The sequence below is a fragment of the Anomaloglossus baeobatrachus genome, chromosome 8 (genome assembly GCF_048569485.1).
Source record: "Anomaloglossus baeobatrachus isolate aAnoBae1 chromosome 8, aAnoBae1.hap1, whole genome shotgun sequence".
NCBI classification, from domain to species: domain Eukaryota; kingdom Metazoa; phylum Chordata; class Amphibia; order Anura; family Aromobatidae; genus Anomaloglossus; species Anomaloglossus baeobatrachus.
In genome coordinates this window covers 195,049,855-195,072,729 of record NC_134360.1, presented here as the reverse complement: position 1 = coordinate 195,072,729, position 22,875 = coordinate 195,049,855, and the positions used below count along the sequence as shown (strand labels likewise).

Below are 22,875 nucleotides of genomic sequence, written 5' to 3'. Positions count from 1 at the left end.
TTCACACACTTGACACCATCTGAACCAAATACGTTTATCTTGGTCTCATCAGACCACAGGACATGTTTCCAGTAATCAATGTGTTCAGTCTGCTTGTCTTCAGCAAACTGCAGACTTTCTTATGCATCATCTTCAGAAGAGGCTTCCTTCTGGGATGACAGCCATGCAGACCAATGTGATGCAGTGTGCGTCATATGGTCTGAACACTCCCTCACCCCTGTAGTAATGCTAGCAGCACTCATTTGTCTATTTTGAAAAGACAACCTCTGGATATGACTCTGAGCACATGCACTTAACTTCTTTGGTCGACCATGGTGCGGCCTGTTCTGAGTGGATCCTGTCTTGTTAAACCGCTGTATGGTCTTGGCCACCGTGTTGCAGCTCCATTTCAGGGTAGTGACAATCTTCTTATAGTCTAGGCCATCTTTATATAGACATTATTAACCTGTGATATTACATGCACTTGTTATAACACACCATTAAAGGGGCTCAAAAGGTGAGAAAAACTGCCTTAAATGTTATAAAATAACAAAAAAAAACAAAACCTACCTCTCTCTTATGTCCTGCCGATCCAGCGCTGAAGCTTCAATTACCTCTATTGGTTATAAAAGTCTGAAATGTGACCGCTCATTATTTAAATGAGTCCACAGATCTATTCCGATTAATTAGTAATAGCAGCCGGAGCTCAGTTTTTCTGATTCAGAGTTCCCATATCAGACCTACATTTAGGTCGGAAAATGTCTTCCTATAGATGGAATAAGACTCTTGCACTTGTTTACACGGATCTAATGCAGCGATCCGCGCTGAGGCTGCCCCTAGTGGTGGTTACAAGAAGCCAGAATTCTATTATTTGGAGGGTACTTTCAATGTTGCTGAGGATGAGTATCCATCAGCTTATTAACTCTTACAAAGGGCTTTTATCATCCAAAGTAATTAGGTCTATTTAATACATATTGGTTGATTGTCTGTATATGTTAGAAACAATTTCAAGGGAATCTGTCATCTGGTCTTTGCTACCCCATCAGGGAATAGCATAATGTAGAGACAGAGACCCTGATTCCAGCGATGTCACTTACTGAGCTGCTTAATGTCGTGTTTATATAGTCACTGTTTGATCTGCTGCAGATCTACTACTTGTCTGAATGCTGAGCTGTATATAACCCCGCCCACAACACTGATTGGCAGCTTTATGAGTATACTGTGTATAGGCAGAAATCTGCCAATCAGTGCTGGGGGAGGGGTTATACAGAGCTCCTAAATATGGAGGGGACTACATGGCAGCAGGTTTACTAGTTATCTAGTAATAATCTGCTGATAACACAGGGATTTTTATCAAAACTGTGGTGAGCAGCCCAGTTAGTGACACATCGCTGGAATCAGGGTCTCTGTCCCTACATCATACTGCTCTCAGATTTGGTGGAAAAAACATGGTGACAGATTCCTTAAGGAGTATTTACATGTAAGCTGTCCAAATGCATATTTGTATTGTTACAATCAGTGTCCTGGGGCTCAAATATTAATTTGAGTATATACGTTATTTAGAAGTTTTCTAACTATGTAACCAACCCCTTCTTTTTATTTTTTCCTGCTTTCTGTTCATTCATGGGTTAAGTGATGAGGCTATAGGTAAAGGCTCATAAACCTTAGTACAAAGGGCAGCTGGGATCTGAATGTGAGCTGTAGATGAGCCCAGGTGTAGCCTCTGTGCATCCGATCCTTGCATGATGGCCTTTGATCACGGAGGCGGCAGGCATAGGAACACCCACATCCCAGGCACTGGTGACAGCGCATGTGACAAGTGACAAAATGAAAGTTCCTGTTTGCATTGCGGCTGCTGAAGAGGCGGCCAGGTGATACCGGGGGAGAGTCACGTTCACCTGTTGTGTCTTACAGTTCTCCAAAGACCGATATATTATGGATGGAGGGACACCTGACAAACTGAAGAAGGAGCTGGAGGAAGAGTTGAAGCTGAGCAGCGAAGATTTACGCAGTCATGCCTGGTACCACGGCAGGATCCCTCGCCTGGTGAGTGCAACAATAGGGGATCCATGGGTTAAAGTGTGTGAAATAATAAAATCTATAAAGAAGAGGGGAATGGTCACGTTAACGAGCCACGTCCAGGCAGAATAAAGCCCCTAGGTCAGAGTGATAGCACAAGTGTTGTGTAGAGTAAGCAGCCGGTGTAGGGGAGGATTGTCCCTGAGGTCACCAGACCTGACGTGTTTGCTTAACACACCTTCACATAAGTGACTGGGCAGAAAGTCCGAGAAGACGCGAGCACTTAGAATATCATGGCGCAGTCTGGTTAGTAAAGTGTCATCCATTGAGAGAGAATAGTTTTTTCCATCATCTCTGGAGGGACTGATCCGCGTACAAATCCCAGAATAACCCAGCAATAAAGAATATTACCTGGTATAGAAACCAAAAGACTTATAACATGTCCTAGAAATAGTAAAATGTGAACTACGATCCCAATGATTTCCTCTAAATGTTGTGTCTTTCTATTCTGCTGGTTTTTTAGCCTTGGGATTCAATGGCTAAAAGATGCCAACCACCGTCAGCAGGTGCTATGGCCACCAGGGTTGTCACCCAATTTTTTAGGATGTCTAAATCTGCTATATATATTATATCGATACACACACACACACACATACACACATTATATTTGCACTGCACTGCCCTGGGCATAGAGCTCATACAGCCAACCATGGACGGCATATGGCTTCTTACTCCTTAGCATGGAGCATCTTGGCCTCCACGTGCTGCCTTACCGGCTGAATGTACGGAGATTCTGGACACTTGGAACAATGCATATAGAGTCAAATTTTATTTTTATACCTTTTGGATAAAATACTGTAATAAGACCATGCCTTGATTTAGAGGGCATTCAGGGGCCTGTGGCTCTCAGGGAATGCTGGGAATTATAGTTGTTCAACAGTCACATATTGTCTTATTGGTTTTTATAATTGGCGTTTAACTGCGATTCCCATTTATGTGTCTTGGAACGGAACCGAAAGAATTTGCCGCGTGTGACTTGGACGCACATGCTTCTTAATAAGTAACTGAATCGCGGCAAAAGCTAAAAATGAGTAAATGAATATACAGCCGCTCTGTGGCTTAAAGGGGTATTCCCATCTTCAAGATCCTATCCTAGTATGTATTAGGTGTAATAATAATATTAGCAAATACCTCAAATTAGACATATAGTATAGTTCTTCTCATTCACTGTCTCTTACCTCATGTTCAGGGCATTGCAGGACCTTAGGTATCCATAGTTATGACCACTTGCAATAGAAAGAGTTAACAGGCTTACCACTCAATGAGCTGGATTCACAGGTGCTGGGAGGAAGTGGCTGGTGTCCACAATTCAATGCAAGAATAAGGTGAAGGAATCCTTCAAGACTCGTAGTGTATGAGTAAGGACGTATGTCCGAAACGCTTAAGGCGGGGCTGGATGCTCAGAATATGCAATTTTAAAGAAGGATTTTAATATGTCAATAAAGTCTTTAAGAATTTTATGAGGAATCGTGTGCGGGATTCCTTCATCTTTTTATGACCACTAGCAACTAACTGTGACTATATGCGTGGCCATAACTATGGATACCTAAGGTCCTGCAATGCCCTGAACATAAGGTAAGAGACATAGTGAATCAGGAGAACTATACTACATTTCTATTTGGAGGTACGTGCGAATATTATTATTACACCTACTACATATTAGGATAGGATCTTGGAGATGGAAATAACCCTTTAACTTCTTGTGCTCCATTATAATTTATTCAATAGGCTCACTAAATATCATTCATTTTTAATACTATTGGGCCAAAGGGACTTTTTGGACCGCATTCAGGCTCCAGGGTGTGGATGTGACTGCCGCCCCTATATATATTATGACTGGGCCCCGGAAGCTACTGCTGGTAGATGTACAGTAACACAAAAGCAGCTATTGCATCGATTTTCTTATAATCTATTAGAATTGTGCAAGTACAATGCCACGAGTGGAAGTGAAACAATTTAATATTATTCCTTCCCCCATCACTGGGGACGGTGATCCATCATATACAGCTGTGAGTGCTGGTGACCTCTGTGCTCGCTCCTAGACAAGAGGTCAGAGGAAAAAATAGGAAAAATGCTTCCATTACATGGATGATATTCCCAGGTCACACCGGCTGACAACAGTAATAAAAAATTGTGATGGATCAATCCAAAATGCAGCAGTGACCAGGCGCAATCACAGGTCTAGCCGGCATCCTCAGCCTGGCATCATGACTTCAGAGACTAGTAAGCACTAGAGGTACCAGGGTGCCAAGTGGAAGATGTCGGCCGAAGAAGAGGAGACTGATTTCACATAGATTTTTTGACTCAGTTCTATTCCAACTACTTTTACATTTTGCTGGATACGTTTTATAGAGTGTCCATGCATTATCTGATTGCGATTATAGATAATGCCTGGATTTTATGGTCTGTATAAAATCATGGAGGACGGACCAGTAGTAAATAATAATAAAGGGTGTTGCTTTTTGATTTATTATTCCTTGTGAATTGCACTTAAGCATCTATTTTATTTGAGTGCATTCGGGTGACAATCTCGTATGTATAGTGTTCCTAATTTATTGTGTGTATACGGTATAAATTTATTGGTGTATGAATTTTTGCTTTAAAGGGGTGGTTCACTGCTCACCATTAGTGGTCACATTGCTGTGAAAGTCATAGGACAGTCTGCCTCTGAGCAGCGCTATTGCGGTCCACTCATCCACATCAACTGACCTCTGAGATTTGATGTCATATCAACCTCCAGTTGGCCCGACGACAGTGAGACGGACCCCAGTCTTCCTGAGTGACTGGGCTGTGGGCGGCGTTTCACTGCTTGTCACAGCTCATCATCTCGCGGCTCTATCCTTCACTGCAGAGCGCCACAAGCAGAAGCAATGCTGGGCTGTGACTAGCGGTGAAACTTCACTCACAGCCCAGTCACTCAGGAAGACTGGGGTCGGCCTCACTAATGTTGGGTCAACTGGAAGGTGACGTGACATCACCGGATGTCAGAGGTCACGTAGCCTGGGGCTCACGTGATGGGGATGAGCGGACCACAATAGCGCCGCTCAGAGGCAAAATGTGCTACACAAGGTATTTGCCAAAAGCCTTCCCTAATGTGGCCACTAATGGCGAGTAGTGAACCACCCCTTTAATCATGAAACAGAATCCATATCCTCCATGAATGTACTATTGTGACCTCTTCATCAGGATCGCACTAGTTTTCTCTTTTTCACTACTCTTCTTATACTGACAGTGCTAAAAAAAAAAAAAGTTTTGGAAATTTTTCATAGCGTGCTGCATGTATGTTTTTTTTTCCTTATTTCTTCAAATTTCTCTTTTTCTGTCTTCCTCAACCAATCCTTAGTGCTACAGGTAGTGTTTAATATTATGCAGGGTGATATATTATACAGGATGGGAGACATTTGGTTTGTTTGCCCTCTGAGAACTGTCCAGAATGACTTCTCTCCATGTCCTTCTTCTGTAGATATCGGAGAGTCTGGTGAGGAGAGATGGAGACTTTCTGATCAGGGATTCATTGTCCAGCCCTGGAAATTTCGTGCTCACCTGTCAGTGGAAAAACCTGTCCCAGCATTTCAAGATAAATAAAGTCCTCATCCGGCTCAATGAAGCTTACAGTCGGATTCAGTACCAGTTTGAACACGAAAGTTTTGACAACGTCCCTGCGTTAGTGAGATACTATGTGGGGAACCGCAAGCCGGTGTCGCAGCAGAGCGGAGCCATCATTTTCCAGCCCATCAACAGGACAGTGCCATTAAGGTGTATTGAGGAAAAGTATGGCGTCTCCCCAGTTAGACGTTTGGAAATGGGAGCACTGGAAGAAAAAACAAACACCCCCAAAAGACTCAGTCTCAATATAAGCCATGGTAATGGACTGACACCAGAGCAAAACCTGATGCGGGGAAATCTGCTAAGGTTTGTGATAAAACTTAAGCAGAGTATACAAAATTTTGTAAAAAAAAAAACCCTTATCCTATGCATTTCATTTCCTTTTCTGAAATGTTATTCTTTATATATCCTAAAACTGAACACAAACTCCTCTCCTGATTTATATTTTTCATTTACTTTTCTTTTTTTAGCATTTCCCTTGTCCAAAAGGGTATGCCGGTACACAGTCTGACAATATCATCATTACTGATTTGACAGTGTCAGTATGTATGGAAACTGTCAGCAGGTTTTTGCTACATCATCTGAGAGCAGCATGATGTATACAGGCAGAGAGATCCTGAATCCAGTGATGTATCACTTAGATTACTGGCTGCAGCCCTTCTGACACAATCAGAATTTTTAGATTTAGCAATGCAGCAGAGCTCAGAAAGCTAACCACGCCCACCTCAGGCTCTGTATGTACAATGTTTATAGCACACTGTGATAAGACGCCTCGCTGAAATCTGTGTATTAACCCCTACATCATGCTGCCTTCAAATTACATAGCAAAGACCTGTTGACCAATTCTCTTTAACTGGTAACACCCAGCTGCCAATTTATTAATATATTTTTCAGAGAAACAACAAAATGCTGAGGCCTCAAATTAAAAAAAACCCAAGTATTTAAAATAGAGCGCACAGGTCTTATTTAAGGAATTAAAAGGGTATTACTGTTTAACTCTTTATGCATCAGTTTTTCACACACAAAAGCTCTCTTCTTGTTTGTGTATATACCGGATATATATATATATATATATATATATATATATATATATATATATATATATATATATATATATATATATATATATATATATATATATATATATATATATATATATATACATATATATATACATACACAGTTAGGTCCAGAAATATTTGGACAGTGACACAATTTTCGCGAGTTGGGCTCTGCATGCCACCACATTGGATTTGAAATGAAACCTCTACAACAGAATTCAAGTGCAGATTGTAACGTTTAATTTGAAGGTTTGAACAAAAATATCTGATAGAAATTGTAGGAATTGTACACATTTCTTTACAAACACTCCACATTTTAGGAGGTCAAAAGTAATTGAACAAATAAGCCAAACCCAAACAAAATATTTTTAGTTTCAATATTTTGTTGCGAATCCTTTGGAGGCAATCACTGCCTTAAGTCTGGAACCCATGGACATCACCAAACGCTGGGTTTCCTCCTTCTTAATGCTTTGCCAGGCCTTTACAGCCGCAGCCTTCAGGTCTTGCTTGTTTGTGGGTCTTTCCGTCTTAAGTCTGGATTTGAGCAAGTGAAATGCATGCTCAATTGGGTTAAGATCTGGTGATTGACTTGGCCATTGCAGAATGTTCCACTTTTTTGCACTCATGAACTCCTGGGTAGCTTTGGCTGTATGCTTGGGGTCATTGTCCATCTGTACTATGAAGCGCCGTCCGATCAACTTTGCGGCATTTGGCTGAATCTGGGCTGAAAGTATATCCCGGTACACTTCAGAATTCATCTGGCTACTCTTGTCTGCTGTTATGTCATCAATAAACACAAGTGACCCAGTGCCATGAAAGCCATGCATGCCCATGCCATCACGTTGCCTCCACCATGTTTTACAGAGGAAGTGGTGCGCCTTGGATCATGTGCCGTTCCCTTTCTTCTCCAAACTTTTTTCTTCCCATCATTCTGGTACAGGTTGATCTTGGTCTCATCTGTCCATAGAATACTTTTCCAGAACTGAGCTGGCTTCATGAGGTGTTTTTCAGCAAATTTAACTCTGGCCTGTCTATTTTTGGAATTGATGAATGGTTTGCATCTAGATGTGAATCCTTTGTATTTACTTTCATGGAGTCTTCTCTTTACTGTTGACTTAGAGACAGATACACCTACTTCACTGAGAGTGTTCTGGACTTCAGGTGATGTTGTGAACGGGTTCTTCTTCACCAAAGAAAGTATGCGGCGATCATCCACCACTGTTGTCATCCGTGGACGCCCAGGCCTTTTTGAGTTCCCAAGCTCACCAGTCAATTCCTTTTTCTCAGAATGTACCCGACTGTTGATTTTGCTACTCCAAGCATGTCTGCTATCTCTCTGATGGATTTTTTCTTTTTTTTCAGCCTCAGGATGTTCTGCTTCACCTCAATTGAGAGTTCCTTAGACCGCATGTTGTCTGGTCACAGCAACAGCTTCCAAATGCAAAACCACACACCTGTAATCAACCCCAGACCTTTTAACTACTTCATTGATTACAGGTTAACGAGGGAGATGCCTTCAGAGTTAATTGCAGCCCTTAGAGTCCCTTGTCCAATTACTTTTGGTGCCTTGAAAAAGAGGAGGCTATGCATTACAGAGCTATGATTCCTAAACCCTTTCTCCGATTTGGATGTGAAAACTCTCATATTGCAGCTGGGAGTGTGCACTTTCAGCCCATATTATATATAATTGTAGTTCTGAACATGTTTTTGTAAACAGCTAAAATAACAAAACTTGTGTCACTGTCCAAATATTTCTGGACCTAACTGTACATTTTATATATATATATATATATATATATATAAAAATAGTGTGTGTGTGTGTGTGTGTATATATATATATATATATTGTATACACATACACTGTGTTTATACATATGCATGCCGCCACCTAGTGGCCTTGTTGGTTTAGTACTCCTTTTACAAGTACTGTGCATTAGACTCCCCAGTGGAGTGCACCCAGGAGTGGATGTAGGGGTATGTTTTAACATCTGTACATCAGATATATAGTAATTATACTGTAGAAATGGTTACTTCTTGCTCCACACGGAATATTCATTTTAGTTCTTTTTTCTGGAGTAAAAAAAAAAAAGCATATTCCACATTAGTCTCTGTCCCCTTTGGAATTCACAATCTAATTTCCACCAGAGACACATGCAGTTTGGTGGATTTCTTAGCCAGCAGGCTAACTTATTAGTATGTTGGGTCAGAGATCCTGAGCAAATCCAAACAAAACATATGTTGTACCAGGGGTGAATATGAACTCTGTCAGTCTATACAGTATATTATGTGATGTATGCGGTAACGTCTTCCGAGACAGAGGATGGGAACTCTAGCACCACCTATTGGAAGTAGCAACCCTAAAAGTCAATATTCACCCTCCAATGAGCCTAGCCACATGACTTGGGAAACTAGAAACTCCATTTGCAGGCACATATTTCGGGGTGTTTGCCCCTCATGAGTGGAAAGCAGGAGAACTGGTTTGACTAGGTGAGAGGCCTCTGACAAGGAGTCTAAAAGGTAAAATTTATCCTTGTGGAGAGCACCAAGTGAGCAGAAAGAGACTTTTAGGCTATTTAGTAATCCTCTGGGAATATTAAATATGCAAATTATCTCTTAAGAGAATACGAAGACTTGAACTGTAGTGTCACCTATAGGAAGTATCAATCCTAAAAGTCAATATCAACCCTTTAAAGATATTGTGTATGTACTCAGATATAATTGTAATTGTATGTATATCGGTCCTTCTAGAAATAAAGAGAAGAGCGGCAGCCATCCATCATGTTTAGACAATATGCGGGAAAAGCGGCGGCCACTGAACTCTCACCAATCGGAAAGCTACCTACCGCTAAGTAAGTCTGCCTGTACTTTACTGTCCTGTGTATATTACAATCTTTAGCTCTGCTGTCACTATAGGATGCATTCAGAAACATGCCACTGGAAATCTGTTGCCTTGTAGATGGTTTGTTCCATGTCTAATCTAAGTTTAATATCAACCTATAAGTTGACAGGTCAAAATGAGGTTAACCTTGTAGGTTATGGGAAGTGTCCAGAGGATAAAGGACAAGTCCATGATAAATATTTTCTACCGTAATATGCAGAAATACATCATAATAATATGGAAGTCTTTTTTTTTTGTAGGCAGCAGACAGCCATATTTGTCACCAGGAATGGATGGTAGGTTAACGCCAAGACCACACGTCTTCAGGACTGGAAGTGAACCTACGTTAAGCCCAACAGAAATCAGGAGGTTCAGCTCTGAGGCTCACTCTGCAGAGGCATTGAGGGGATCAGACAGTCAGCTCTGTCCTAGACCCCCTCCAAAGCCCAGCAAATCATTGTATGTCAAGCAACCGCAATCCCCCACAATCTGGCAGAGCTCTGAAGCCAACTATTGTGAACTGCACCCTTCGCCTATTGAGGACGTTGGGTGGACAAAGACACATTCGTCACACAGCAGTTTTGTAGAAAGTCTTAAAGCGGATGAAGAGGAGACCTTCTCTCTTAGTAACTCAGAAATGAACTTCCCCACATTGGAGGACAGTATATCTCAGTGCTCACAACCCGAGCATACCGAGGCGGGGGACGATGCAGATTTTGTTAGACCGGTGTATGAGACTGTATCATCTTTTAATCCAAATAACTTTGAATCCATTTTACTCCCGTCTGAAAACAAACCATTGGAAACAGCCCTACTGAAACGGGCCAAGGAGCTATTCACAAACAACGACCCAAGGACTATTGCCAAGCACATCCTCCGAATGGACTGTAAGGTAAAGGCAACGACCAACCAATAGTGCAGTATGTACAAGTGGAAAAGCAATAAGGGCCATTTTAAAAGAATTGTTCCAAATTTCTTCTTAAAGAGGACCTGTCACCAGGTCAAGAGTATTCTCCTTTTTTATTTTTTAAAATCCAGCATATGGTCCCAGAGATGTAGTCCTTTTTAATCGTCTTTACCCAAGAGGGTGTTACTCACAGGGTAATAAGTAGAATAGGGTTTATGGCACAGTTAGAATTATGGGTGCTCAAGCAGGGTTTAAACCCGTCATTACATACAGAAAAAACCCAAAATGAATATAAAGACTTTATTTTACAGGCAATCAAAATATCCCAAAAATGTAATGTTTCGACCCCTACATTTGGGTCTTCATCAGACACTGAAATTAGAGGGTAATAATGTAAAACAGCCTAAAGACACACCCCAGAAGATCCTGTGATCACGCCCCAGAGGATCCTGTGACCACACACCCTTATAAAGACCATAACCATTAGCACTAAATAAAAAGGCCCTTGTCTCTATAACCATGTAGCAGATTTAAATAAAAAGAATAATAAAAAAAAAAATTCTGGGGAGCAAGAGAATATAATAAAAGCAGAAATTGATCACTTTTAACCTGATGACAAGTCCTTTAAGTTTTGTCTTAAATTGCAATTCTGGATAATGTCTAAGTAGCTAATTGTGGTCTAAGTGACTCTTGGTATGTTTCAGTAATCCGTTGACATGGTTGAACAAGTTATTAAAGACATTTTCCAATGATAGATATTGAACTGGACCTGTCATCCCTCTTGAGATGTCTGTTTAGTAAATAATTGTAATCCCTATGACCTAACAATTCGGAAGCATCTTTACTTGGAAAAATACATTGTGCATTTCCTCTTTTGTCTCTGGCTATAATTATGGAATTGACAACTAGGTGTTACCAATTGATGTGTTTTTCCTCTGCACTCAAATAAATGGAATGGTAACACCAAATATCTAGGAGGAATAACAGGGGAAAAACAGAAGGCAATATTCTAAGGAGGGATGCTTTAATAGTTTTATGAAGTGGGGGCGTAACAATGGTGCACACAGGGGTTGCAGTCTCACTCCAGTCCTTGAGTTTATGGGGGTCAAAAAAGGGTTTCTTTGACCCATATGAGAAGACCAATCCTATTAGAAATCTGAGATTGTTGGGGCCGCGAACTTCCACTGTTCCCCAATGTATAATTCAGTTAGGCCACTGAATACATCCACTTACTAAACTGGCTATGCCAGGAGTGCTGACGGCTCCTCTTTCGGCTGTCTCCTTGGAGAATCTGGAGACCGTACGAACAGCGTTATTATGGATATTGTGCTGCTTCAAGTGTAACACTATCCCTTTTCTGCCTTGGTTGGGTCATGTATATGAGCGGAGCATCATGTATGTAGTGATTTTAGCCACAGAAGGTCTCACTTATAATGGTGTATGGACCAAAGTCAAAAAAGGAGAAGGTAATCATTACAATCCTTGGGTGCTGTAAAGGATTCGTGTTTTAACCATCTCTCTCAGTTAGGTCCCCATGATGTTGGAGGTGCAGGGAATTATTACTTCTGCTGATTTAGAAATAATGCAGAGATTGAGCTGCAATGACGTAGTCGCTGCTACGTGCTCTTCGGTGTCCATGAGAACCTTCAATATATTTTCTAAAATTAGAAAAATGAGCTTCCTGAATATACACCTCTGAACCTTTGCACCTTGCAGGTTACTAGGATACTCGATGTCTCGTCAGAGATGGAAAAGACGATGGGAGTAGGCTGTGGACTGGAGATGATTACTCTACCGCATGGCCACCAACTGCGCCTAGATCTAATCGAAAGGTAAACATCCTCTTCTATAGATATTTACATAGTGTGACAGAGAAGCACCTGTTCCTCTAATAAAAAAAAGCAGCAGAGACAATACCTGTGTTGTACGGCCATGCAGACGCAGGTCAGGGTCATGTGGTGGCAGCCATTTTTCCAGCTCTATTCACTGCTGCTTCCTTTTATACCAAAATACCACCAGACTGTGATAGCGACAACTAATAACCAACACAGACTATGCCTGACGGACCAAATTGATAAAAAGGTCCATAAGGTTCCACCATTTAGTCTTTGGTTCCAGAAAACATCTTAGTCTTTTTGCAGAGTATTCTTGGAGTGTAAATTGAGCAGAAGCTCCAACTTTTTGAACAGCTTTTAATTTTTTCTAGGAGTTTCCACCTTCCAAAAAAAAAAGGACTTTTCCTGAAGATATTTCCTCTTAAAAAAACTCTGTTTTTGAACACCTCAATAAACTGTATAGTATTGACCTAAAGGTTAGGCACACAGTGATGTGTACGGTTATATCTTAGTTGTGCAACTTTATTTGCGTGAGTCATAATAGATACTGGTTATACATGACTGACTTTTCATGATGCAACACCTCACATTTCGGCCTACCGAGACTTCCTCATTGTCTACCTTTGTTATAGTGTGGTTGCTACTGTCTTGTGCATCTCCAAAGGCAAACTCTGCCACCACAAATTGGCTGCTCAAACCAAGCCCACGTGGCCAAGCAATTCAGCGAACTTTCTGAACTACTTGTTTTCTATCTGGCTTCACAGGAGCCAGAGTAAGGCAATCGAGGAAGAAAATGGCGGTGATAGGTGGAGGAGACCAATAGGTGGGACTAAACTGTCAAGCCCCAGCCATGAGGCACCGAGCAGCTGAGCTTGGTTTGAACAGTCATTCTGTGCTGATAGAGAAGTGCAAAAATGGCTCTTTTCTACTTTTGGGTACAGCAAGAAAATTAAAATATAGTATATTTGGAAAATATATGGACACGTTTGTGATAGCGTATTTTTCAGAATATAAGACTCATCCCAAATTTAGATGAGCAAAATAGGGGGAAAAAACTATTTTTAATGTTAAAATGTCTTGTAGTCGTATAGGCCGAATATAGCTTTAAGGAGGGCATGGGGTCATAATCTGGTGGTAGCGGCGTCATGATTGGGGTCATGCTGGGAGGATGGGTGTCGTAGTGGTGCGAGGCAGAAACCATTGATCTCCCAGTGATGGACACAATGGACTTCAGGAAAATTAGCGCAGAACTCTGCACAAGCTAACATCTCAGAGACCCAAGATCTCAATCTGTGCAGGCGCCACCTCCTGAAGTCCATCATGTCTGTCGCCAGGAGATCAATGGCCTCTGCCTTACGCCGCCTGTTACACCTCCTCCTCCCAGCATTGCCCCACTCGTGCCACTGCCATCTTCCTGTGACCTTGCCGTGACACCCCCGTGTCTCCCAGTTAGTTACATTCGGCTTATAAGATGTACCCCCATTTTCCCCCCAATTTGAGGGGGGGATGCATCTTCTAATCCAAAACATATGGTACTTGTAAATTCTTCAATTATATTTTAAAAGGGAGAGCTGAGAAACGACACTCCCAATTGTATGTAACCAATTTACACTCTGCGAGCTCTATGTTTTTCTTACTAGATCATCACCATTCTTATTACAGGCACACAACCATGGCAATAGGGATCGCAGTAGATATTTTGGGATGTACGGGTAATTTGGAAGAAAGAGTTGCAACACTGAACAAAATCATCCAACTTGCGGTAGAACTTAAGGACTTGGGAGACTACTTTGCATTTACTTCCATCATGAAAGCACTGGACATGCCTCAGGTGACGTACAGTCCATGACTCCTAATAAATGTGATTTCGGAGTTTTATACTCCGATTTTTAGTGATATTTTCTAACTCTGCAATAAAGTTCAGGTAATTATTATGTCCTGGGTGTGGACGCTTTGCCGTAAAATCTAGAAGGTCATTAACCTGGTACTTTTGGTTTCTTTCGATTAGATTGCAAGGCTGGAACATACGTGGACAATTCTCAGGCATCAATACACACAGACGGCCATCACTTATGAAAAGCAGTTGAAGCCCTTTAACAAAGCTTTGTATGAGGGAGCAGGTACGTTACATGTGCATTACTATAGACTTGCAGGAGGACGGCACACGTAGTAGCCCAATATAAAAACGTGACTGCCTTCTTAAAAAACAAAATCTATCTACAGCTTGGCCCCATTCACTGCAATGGAGCTGATCTGCAACACCAGGGATAGTTCATGGATACATGTGGTTTGGTTTCTGGGAAAACAGGAATCATGGGGTTTCTTTTCCACCTTCTAAAAACCCCATTCCATGTGGCTTCACACTTTTATTTTATGTTACGTTAACGTGTTACATGTTGAAATATAGACTACATAAAAATCATTTGTTGGGGTGAAAGAGGGCAGAAAAAAAAAAGTAGAAAAAAAAATCCATGCTATACGCATGGAGATTTTTTTCTGCCTTTATTTCAAATAGGACTAAGTATGTATTTTGGGGGTGGGGGGGAAATCCACTAAAACAGTTGTTGTGGGGTGGAACAAAAAAATATATATTTTAAGCCAAGAAAAAAAATGGTTTGTAGAAAGCCTAGAAGAAAACTTGGGAGAAATTGCATTAGCTAGCACTAAGAGGGGAGCCTGGGCATTTTTCTTAAAGGAGATTATTTTACAGACAACCATTCTTATGAGGGCCATCACTGCGGACAGGATACACAATGAAAGTAGTTTACTACCATTAAAAGTTAGATTAAAATATTTTTTTTTATTAGAAAGCATTAAAAAAATAGTGCACATCTATATGGTGACATCGCTGACGCATTTTGGACTCTATATGCTTCATGCTTTTTGGAGGGCTTGAGCCCACTGCCTACCACTTTGGGGTCTATTGACCCTATCTATGGCTGCAAACAAATTCTACCAGAGGCTCATGCTTTCTTGCACATAGTTGCCCTATAGTGGGGCAGTATTATACATGACCATTTGGCTTCTATGTTATGGATGGGATTGAGAGTAAAGCGTCAGTCTTTGCTGACACCAAACTATGTAGGATATTAAAAACTGACCGTGACGATACAATATTACAACACTCTCTGGATAAGATGTCTGAATGGGCAAACACTTTGTAAATGAGATTTAATGTTGACAAATGTAGAGTAATGCACCTAGGACGGAGTAATCCTATAACTGCGTATACATTAAATGGAAATAAACTCGGGACTTCAGAACAGGGGAAGGACTTGGGATTCTGATTACAAGTAAGCTGAGCAGTAGTACTCAATGTCAGGCAGCAGCTGCTAAAGCAAACAAGATTTTAGGGTGTATAACAAGAGGGATTAGATCCCGTGATCTCAACGTATAGTTACTCCTGTATAAATTACTTGTAAGGCCACATATGGAATATGGGATCCAGTTTTTGGCTACAAATTTAAAAAGGATATTCACAAGTGAGTCAGTTCAAAAGCGGTTAACTAGACTTCAACAAGGAATGGAAGGCCTCCCATATGATGAGGTTGAAGAGGTTAGATATGTTTAGCTTAGAAAAAAGACGTCTACTGTATTTATATGTATAACTACATGTATAGTAAATACAAAGGACTAGCAATGACGTATTACTTCCAAAGACAATACTAAGGACCAGGGGGGCACTCTGTGAATGGAAGAAAAGTGATTCCGACAGCTAAATAGGAAAGGGTTCTTTACAGTTAGAGCAGTCAGACTGTTGAATGCCCTACCACAAGAGGCAGTAATGGCAGATACTATAACAGCTTTTAAAAAAGGGCTGGATGAATTCCTCAGTACACACAACATTGTGGGTTATACATTTTTGTCACTAAATTATGTATAATTGATGGACCTAGGTCTTTTTTTCAACCCATGTAACCATGATCTGAAAGTGAACAAGCTCTTTACGCAGAACAAAGTATTCTTGCTATAATATCCTAGACCCTTAATGTTCATTAACTTCCTATGTGATGTAACACCGCCTCCGGCCTTTCACCAGTTATGAAAGTGTTTATGAGGTCTGTTCAGAATGATGTGGTTCCAAATGCAGAAAACATTGCAAATAATATTTCTCTATATTGTAGGTACAATACTTGGCACACAGGAAAACTTGACAATTCCGCTTGTGCTGCCTATAATACTGTTGCTGGAGCGCCAGTCCGCCATATTTGAAGGAATGGATTGGTGGGAGAACCATGACAGAGGATGTGAAATAATGTTCAGTCATCTGGAATCGGCGCGGTTTATTGCTCAGAATGCAGCTTTGTATCAAAGCAACGCAGAGCGGCTCTTGGAAGGTAAGAAATACTCATCGTCAAAGACTTCGCTCACATTCAGGTGGGTGCTGGTTATTAGGTTATTATATCCCAGAATAAAGGTAGTGTATAGATTGGAGCAGCAAAAAAACCCCCAAAAAACTTAAGTATCAACGCTCCAGTTCTGTGTATACGGCACAACAAACAATCTAATATATAAAGCTCAGTGTGTGTGTGTGCGTGTGTGTGTGTGTGTGTGTGTGTGTGTGTGTGTGTGTGTGTGTGTGTGTGTGTCCGCTAAAGGAATCCGCACCGTCGCATTTACAATCACGAAATTTTGCACAGACTCCTCATGTGACCCAGGGAACGTCATAGATTATGTTTCGACTGGAAAATGTAACCCCGCGCTTTACAGTTATTCACCAAAAATCCTGCCTCCATTTAACTGAATGGAGGTGGGAGCTACTGGCTATTAATAGCAACTGTCAGTAGTTGCTATAGGAACAAAATAAGCCCTGGAAAAAGAGACAGCCCTGGAAAAGAGAGACAGACACACAGAGACAGACACTTAGATAGAGACAGACATACACACACAGAGATGGAGAGAGACTGATACAAATACAGACAAAGATAGAAACAGACAGAGACACAGAACCAGAGAGACAGACAGACAGCGACACACAGACAGAGACTGGGAGAGAGACAGTTACTATCCCGGGCAACGCCCGGGAACTACAGCTAGTTCTATAATAAAGAAGGGCTGCCATTTACAGACATATTCTTCCCTAGCAGCAATGGTTCTAGGGGAGAAAATCTTCATAATTCGGTGCCATGGGTAGTGCTTGTGTCACAAAACTGTTTGTTACCTGGAAGGTACAATAGAAATCATAACTAGGAACCATAAAATATGTGTCCCAATGTATATGTATCCAAAAGCCACAAACTATTTAAAAAGATTTTATGGATAGAGCCCAGTAGTCTTTCCATTAAATTCTAGCCTAAATGTGCCCAGTTTGCCCCACATAGACAATCCGTTATAAACACATTTTGCCAAAAGCAACGACAGCTACCCAAATTAGACTGATAATAAAATTAACTTTTATTCTGTAAATTAAAAACCAAGGGAGACCTATATTTAAAAATATAGATAACAGGGCAGTGTATTTATGTTATAACCATTTGGACTAAGGTATAGGGTGTCTCACAAAGAGTAGAATTCAATTCATATATAGCTGCGGACCAATTACTCCATATTCACCCTTATATTTCATTAAATCCTACCCTGTATCTCACTACCCAACATGTTTCACCATGACTGGCTTCATCAGGCAATAAACAATCCGAACACTTCTTTCTTATTCCTCTGAAAAAGTCATGGTATGTGCACACAGTATTGTTTTTGAGTGAATCCAGCTCCAAAAATCTGGAAACAATTTTTATTAATTCGTATTGGAAAACTGGTTTGCGGTTTAGTCTCAGGTAATTTTTTTTATGCCTTTTGGAAAATCAGGTGCAGGTCACTCCTTAAAGTCCAATCAAAAGGCTGCAAAAACAAAGAGAAACCTCAAACACTCCATGGATGAGGAACGTTTTCTGAAGCAGTATCCACAAGACAAATCATTAGATTTGAGTGAATACCTAACTATTCGAACTCGCTATACTCATAACGAGCACTGTCTAATACTCGCGTAGTCGTTTCAAATAGTGTGTGCAATGCAAGTCAATGGGGAAAAACTCGCAAAGTAACGTGTAACCCGAATTCCGTACTATTCGTGCGAGTAGCCAATAGTGCGGCATTCGGGTTACCCGTTACATTGTGAGTTTTCCCTAAGTTCTTGCATTGCACACACTATTCGGAACGACTACGCGAGTATTAGACAGCACTCGTTAGGAGTATAGCGACTATGAATAATTAGGCACTCGCTCAACTCTACTAATATTGTGTGTGCAAATTCCCTTAAATCTAAAATATGATCGTTACAACAGACAACTGACTTTTGGTTAAAACCGGTTTATATACTGGCATCTTTGTACCTCCCAAATACGGGGCAGGATAGGGCGCTTCACACATACTTAGAGTTGTTGGATTCTCTAACGGAAGGCCTTTTGATTCTGGGCGGAGATTTCAATATGATTCTGGACCCTGCCTTGGATAACTCCAGAGGCATCTCTTCCACACGTGTCGCTTTTAGATGACCCTGTCGTAACAACAGAAATTCAAGAAACTTTAAATTGGTTCTTTGCCACCAATATGAAAGGGGACACAGATCCTTGGTCAGTCTGGGAAGCACACAAATGCGTGATCAGGGGAATTATTATCAAACATGGGGCACGGGTGAAGAGGGAACGTGGAGAGGAGATATCTAATTTACTAAAAGAAATAAATCACTTGGAGAGCTCTCACAAAAAAATCCCCCGATGAGTCCCTGAGAAAAACCCTACGTTCTAGACTGGCCCACAAAGCAAAGGCAATATTTACCAAGTGCCATCGCTTCTATTATGAACACGGCAATAAAAGTGGCAAAGCATTAGCAAGAGCACTGAGAGCCCAACGGTCCAATACATACGTACCAACTATAGTAGATCAGTCAGGGCAACATACTCAGACACTTTCGGGCATAGCGGATGCCTTTAAACACTATTACGAGGCACTTTACTCAATAGATAAAGGTAAGGAGGAGACACAAGGTGATGAATTTAAAGACCGAATTCAAAAATACATTAAGGAATCGGGCATGCCAGCGTTGTCAGGTGACGAGGCAGTGGCCATGGAACAGCCCTTCTCAGAAGAGGAGCTCTCCATGGCAATTAAGAACACTAAACCAGGGAAGGCCCCAGGTCCTGATGGTCTTACACTCCCCTATTACAGACTATTTCTGAAGTCCCTGTCTGCACACCTTATCAGGTGCCTGAACTCTATCCCTGGGGTGGGTTGAGACTGCCAGTAGACTCTTTGAGAGCCCACATTTCGGTCATACATAAAATAGGTAAAGACCCTGCCCTCTGTTCCAATTACAGGCAGATATCACTTCTCAACGTAGATATCAAACTATTTGCGAAAATGTTAGCATCTAGATTGGCTCCTTCTTTACCATCACTCTTTCACCCTGATCAGGCAGGCTTCGTGGGTGGTAGAGAAGCTAGAGATAACACAACTAAGGCTCTGTGGGCTCTTCTCCACTGGCGTTTTATAAATCACAGCGATACTCGGTTCAAAATGTGAGTCGAGTATCCTGCGTGTGATATGCGTACATTGTGTGTTTTTTTCCTCACATATCATCCGTATGACATGTGAGCGTCATGCGAGTGCTATGTGAGTTTTTAGGTAAGCAGTGTAGGGCTGGCTACGAGAGAAATCTCCTGTAAAACCAGTCCTGGCCGCGGTTACCTGCACTCAGCTCCAGAGCTGTAACCTAAGCTCCAGCGTCTGCCTGATCTGTTTGCAGCTGTGCTGACCTGAACAGCAATCGCCGGGGAATCCATCACTCGGTGCTCGCTGTTCAGGCTGCATTCTGGAGCTCAGGGGACAGCTCCGGGGTTCAGTGCATGTACCGCAGCCAGGACTGGTATTACTGAAGATTCCTCCGGTAGCCAGTCTGACGCGGTATGCAAGTGTCAGGATCCGTGTGACATGCGCATGCCACCCGGATTCTGACTTGCATGGGGGTGAGAGAGCTGAGAATCGCATCAAATGGCAGCATGCTACGATTTCAAGGAGAGCCCGTGTATCGTCTGAGAAAAACAGGGAAATGGAGACAGCATCATTAGAAACCATTTGCAAGATTGCAATCCGTTTCTCAATGCGATGGAATTAGGAGAAAAAAAACGCTAGTGAAGAAGAGGCCTAAACCTTATTTACAGAGCAAAGCTGAAATCTCTACCCCTGATGCTGCTTGCTACTGACGCAGAGAAGGCGTTCGACAGGGTGAATTGGACATTTATGTTCGAGACACTCTGTCGAATTGGCCTCAGACCTAACATGCTCGCCTGGATCTCAGCTTTATATTCAAAACCGTCGGCCAAGGTGAAAGTGAATGGATTTCTCTCCTCTGATTTTTCTATATTTAACGGAACAAGGCAGGGGTGCCCACTCTCCCCTTTTGATTTTCATATTATCAATAGAACCATTCCTCTGGAAGATCAGAAATAGCACTAATATACAAGGCCCCATGATTAAAGGTGCACCATACAAAATTGCCACTTATGCAGACGATTTATTGTTTTTTATCAGCAACCCCTTATCTACTCTATCAGCTCTCATGACTGAATTTGAATTGTACGGGAAGCTATCCAATTTTAAAATTAACCTAGCGAAACCAGAGGCATTAAACATTAATTCAGCTCACACTGCCTTGGCACCATTGAAGAGGTCTTACAAGTTTCACTGGGCGAACCCTTCGATCAAGTACCTAGGCACTGTGCTCCCGAGGGACACCCGCCAGACCTTCTCCCTAAATTTTCCTAAGATATTACAGGAAGTCCAAAATGATTGCTCGAGGTGAAGGAAGAACACTTTCACATGGTTTGGGAGGATTGCAATTTTTAAAATGAACATCCTTCCCAGGATATTATATATCCTTCAAGCCCTCCCAATTATGGTCCCTTCATCATTCTTTAAAAGCCTCTCATCAATCCAAACTAAATTCATTTGGGGAGACAAACTACCAAGAATTAGCAGAAAGATCCTGCACCGCTCCAAGACGGCTGGAGGGACCGCACTTGCTAATTTCAAATCATATTACTCATCTTTCCAGAATTCTGGACTGGTGTAGGAACGGTGAGATGAAGGCCTGGGTAGGAGTGGAACAAGACTTCACAGATGTATATTTACGGGGCATTCCATGGGTGGGTTCCAGCAGAGTAAAACATCTGCGAGATCACCCCACAATCGGGGCTACTTTGGCATGTTGCGATAATTCATTCATTAGATCACACATACTCCCCCAATCGTCGTCATTGTTTCCGGTTTTGGGAAATCCGCTTTTTCCGCCTGGGGTGGAAGACTGGATTTTCCGGTCAATCATGAGAGGGCTATCACAGAGTGCTACACTTTGGTAGTGGAAACGCCTGGCCAACAAAAGGACCAACTTATGAGCTCCCAAACTCCCCGTGCCCTCGATGTATGGAGAGCCAACCAATTGACACATTTCTTGAAATCCCTTCCTCCTAGATCCCATTTTTCTAACTCTTTGACACCTTTTGAAAAGGGACCCGTGCTCATACATTCCATTAGACATACCCTTTCTATGCTATATAATCTTATTAACACACCCACTGGGAACACTAAAACCAAATTTCAATCACAATGGGAGGACGATCTTCAAATCCAGTTTTCTGAGGCCCAATGGGAAAAGATATGTTCTCTGACCCATTGATCCTCTATCTCGTCCCGTGATCAGGAAGCGAGTTTTAAGTTGCTCACCAGATGGTACAGAGTTCCTACTAGACTGCACTCAATCTTCCCAGAAGTGAGCCCACTCTGTTGGAGATGTGATGAGGAGGATGGTAGTCTGATGCATATTTTCTGGTCATGTAGGCGCCTTGCCCCGTTTTGGGAGAATGTACAAACAGTTATACATAAAGTTGCTAGCTTGACCACCGCTCTGGATCCGGCCCTTGTCCTTTTACATCACTGTGACATCTCAACGAAAAAGTACAAGAATTCCTTACTACGACACTTAATCACGGCAGCCAGAGCTTGCATACCTCTTTTGTGGAAAAAAGATAACCCTCCTACGATGGCAATGTGGTTCGCCAGGATAAACGAGACGATGTTGCTCAAAGACCTCACTTCTATAATTCACAACTCTCAAGACCAGTTTGTTAGAACCTGGTATAACTGGACAGAGTTTAAGGGATCTGATGATTACATCAGTTGTACGTATACCCGCTTTCACTTGTAAAGCGCCATGGAATAAATGGCGCTATAATAATAAATAATAATTACATTTCACTGTTGGAGACAGGTTGAATTTGCACTGTCAGTGTCTGGAACCTCCCCACCCCACCTCCCCCTCCATCCTGACAAATTCACCTACCCTTTTTGACCCCAACCCTCCCACCTTTTTCTTCTGACTTTCTTTTCTTTCTTTTTCTTTCTTGTTCATGTTTTACTCAGTATCTTCTATTCTGCCAACTCACACTTGAGTTACGGCCCCGGTTTTGTTCACTCCTCTAAGGTGGCCTTGTTATATAGTATAAAAAGGTTTTATGTTGATCCTCCGACAGTAGTTGG

General features: G+C 41.7%; 1 protein-coding gene across 3 annotated transcripts in view; it reads left to right on the top strand.

Annotated features, from left to right (window-relative positions):
- The window catches only part of BCAR3 (BCAR3 adaptor protein, NSP family member), a 143,774-nt gene that overhangs the window by 119,599 nt on the left and 1,300 nt on the right, over positions 1–22,875 (top strand). For all 3 annotated transcript variants that reach the window (XM_075322348.1, XM_075322351.1, XM_075322350.1), the window contains 8 exons: positions 1,894–2,025; positions 5,522–5,970; positions 9,474–9,574; positions 9,864–10,495; positions 12,227–12,342; positions 14,008–14,176; positions 14,354–14,465; positions 16,470–16,682. In XM_075322348.1, the coding sequence (XP_075178463.1) occupies positions 1,894–2,025; positions 5,522–5,970; positions 9,474–9,574; positions 9,864–10,495; positions 12,227–12,342; positions 14,008–14,176; positions 14,354–14,465; positions 16,470–16,682 (1,924 nt within the window). The remainder of the gene's footprint in view (positions 1–1,893; positions 2,026–5,521; positions 5,971–9,473; positions 9,575–9,863; positions 10,496–12,226; positions 12,343–14,007; positions 14,177–14,353; positions 14,466–16,469; positions 16,683–22,875) is intronic.